Here is a 3,056-nt window from a genome sequence, read left to right as displayed (position 1 = left end):
TGGTTGCACTTCTTTCAAAACAGATCTATTGGTTCTTTTGGCAGTCCATGGCACTTTCAGTATTCTCCTCCAACACCACAACTCAAAGGCATCAATTCTTCTACGATCTTTCTAGTAGCTCCTTGGAAACCCTTATAGGGTCACTATGAGTTGAACTGACTCAACAGTACTTTACAACAACAACTCCTTATTTACATTATAGGCTATTTCACTGAACTGCAAACCTTGCGGTTCACACGACTATGCCGTCCAGCATATTAACCCACAGTGTCACACCAGGACTCCAAAAATTACAAGTACTCCCTGACTTATATCTGAGTTACGACAAACCACACTTAACTATTATTATCTGGAATCTTCTTTTTGGTATATCTTATTGTTAATAATGGGAGTGCGGCAGCTCCATACAATAAGCACTGGATTATGGACCACAAGGTCTGCTATTCGAGCCCACCATCTATTCCACTGGAGAAAGATGTAGGAGCTTTCTGCTCCTACAAAGATTTAAAGCCTAGGAAACACTACTGCTATTGTTGTTAAGTGCTGTTGAGTCAGCTCCAACTCATAGTGACTCAGTATAGGGTTTCTAAGGAGTGTCTGGAGGGTTTGAACTGTCAACTGTGAGGTTAGCAGTGCCATGTTTATCCTACAACACTACACCAGATCCCCATATACAAGATTACTATGAGTTGGAACCAACTTAATGGTATGTAACTAAGATGTTATTCTCAGATGGTCAAGATGTTTACTGGCAGGCATTCAAAGACTAGATTTATGAAGATACTGTAATAAAAGGCAATAACAATGAAAAGTTTCTTTTAAAAAAAGTATTTGACTTGGTCAGAACTGCCACAAATGGAGTTGTTAGAATGGAACCCTGTAATAAGTTGGGGACATGTTTTGAAGAAAAAAAATTTTTTGAATAACAAAAGCAAAACAATAAAGTATAATGTAGAAAGTCTTCTGTACCCTCAGTGAAGATGAGCATATTTTAGCTTGTTGTTGTTGTTAAGTGCCATTGAGTCTATTCCGACCCATAGTGACCCTGTATAGGGTTTCCGAGGCGTGGTTGGTGAGCCTGAACTGCTGACCTTGAGGTTCAAACTGCCTTTGCAATACAACACATTAATTCACAGTGCTACACCGGGAGTCCATATTTTAACTAAGTTATTTGAATTATATATCAACAGGTATCCACAGAAGTATCCACAAAATATTTTAACTGAGTCATTTGACTCATATATTCAGCACTTACTCATACATTCAACAAATATTTACTAAGCACATGCTGTAGAAGGAGCAGTTATCAAATGGTGAAGAAAAACACAAATATCCTGCCCCCATATAGATTACATCCCAGTGGATTAATATTATTAATTCAACCCTCTTAGTCTTTGACTCCCAAACAACTTTCTTTTTGAACACATATTGCTAGGAAGCAGCTGCGTGAATGTTTGTGTTTGGGGGCCACAGCCTACCTTTTAAGCCATGTTTCAAGCAATGCTCCATCACCACAAAGAACTGTTGGAGAGGTGCATAATCAGAGTCCAGAGTCCTCCCCAAGTTGAGAGCTGATTCAATCAAGCCCTTGATACTCAGCTTGGCCATGTTCATCAGGTTCATGCGTTCGTTAGCCATGAGATAATTAGGATCTGCAGTCAAATGGGAAGAGGGTAAAGCTAGGTTACCAAAAAGTACATTGAAAATTTAGTGTAACTTCATTGTGCTGGCATTTGTAATGATGATGTGAAAGTAACTGCAAATAAAATTGCTGGTGTTTTGCTTCTAAGTAAATATCCAAAGGAAGTTAAAACCCAAAACCCAGAGATTGTATACCAATATTCATGGCAGTACTGTTCACAACAGACAAAAGGTAGAAAATAACTGTCCATCAATGAATGAGTGAATAAATGAAATGCGATATATATATATATATACTATTAGCCATAAAGGGAGATGAAATCTTGATACATGCTTCAACATGGATAAACTTTGAAAACATTACGCTGAGTGAAATAAGTCCATCACAAAAGGACACACAGTGTATGACCCCATTTATATGAAATATCTATAGTAGTCAAAGGTATAGAGAACACATTTTATTATCAGAGATGGAAAGGAAGGGTATAAGGGAGTTATTCCTCAGGGAACTGAATTCCTGCCATGGGCAATAGAAAAATGTGAAAGCATACAATGATGATAGTTGCACAAGATGCTAAAAGTAGTTAATGCCACTGAATTGTATGAGGGGGCTACACAGAGCCTGTAGAAAATGCAATGAAAAGATAACTGAATTTTTCCATGAACTTTTTGAAGCCCCCTTATAAGTGTAAAAAAATGCTGAAATTCCAAGTGTTTTGTTATATGTAAGGAGACTTCCAAAAGTCTGTGGATAAATGGAATTGAAAGAAAAAGTCATTTATCCACAAACATTATAAACTCTCTTCGTATGTATTACTAGTACCCCCCCACACACACACATACACATACACAGACTACCTGCCTAATGGCAAGAATTATGGCAGTATTATCACACTAGATGATCAGTGTTGTTAAGTGCTGTTAAGTTGGTTCCGACCCATAGTGACCCTTTATAGAGTTTCTAGGAGCAGCTGCTGAGCTTGAATTGCCAACCTACGGTTCAAACTGACTTTGCAGCTGAGTGCATTAACTCATAGCACCACACCAGGACTCCACAGGATCAGTAGTCGTGTTCTTTCCCCCATATAAATGCAGTTTAAAAAAAGATATCAGTTCCCTTAAGAATGTCTTGATGCAGTAGTAAAGATGAGTTTATCAAATTACAACCCTCCAGTACTTCTAATATTCTCATCACTGCTTCTATCACCACCCTGAAACTCAACCTCTATCATACTTCACACTCATCTTTCTTCTTCCATTCTTGCCTTGTCCACCTCATTCTCTACAGTTTGTCTGCAATGTTCTAAAAATAATGTCAACACGGAAAAGAAAAGGATAAATAATTTAACCAAACCTTTTATGCTAATTCAAACAAATTATTATACGTAGTTGTTGTTCTCAAGTGCTGTCGAGTC

The 3,056-nt window shown here is 37.8% G+C and overlaps 1 protein-coding gene across 1 annotated transcript in view; it reads right to left on the bottom strand.

Moving 5' to 3' along the window:
• The window catches only part of RUFY3 (RUN and FYVE domain containing 3), a 146,731-nt gene that overhangs the window by 54,717 nt on the left and 88,958 nt on the right, over positions 1 to 3,056 (bottom strand). Inside the window, exon 2 of the mRNA XM_006873794.1 lies at positions 1,479 to 1,652. Within this exon, the coding sequence (XP_006873856.1) occupies positions 1,479 to 1,652 (174 nt within the window). The remainder of the gene's footprint in view (positions 1 to 1,478; positions 1,653 to 3,056) is intronic.

Source organism: Chrysochloris asiatica, unplaced genomic scaffold, assembly GCF_000296735.1.
Source record: "Chrysochloris asiatica unplaced genomic scaffold, ChrAsi1.0 scaffold00254, whole genome shotgun sequence".
Classification (NCBI taxonomy): Eukaryota; Metazoa; Chordata; class Mammalia; order Afrosoricida; family Chrysochloridae; genus Chrysochloris; species Chrysochloris asiatica.
The sequence above is the reverse complement of the archived record's forward strand: the minus strand, read 5'-3'. Positions and strand labels throughout refer to the sequence as shown.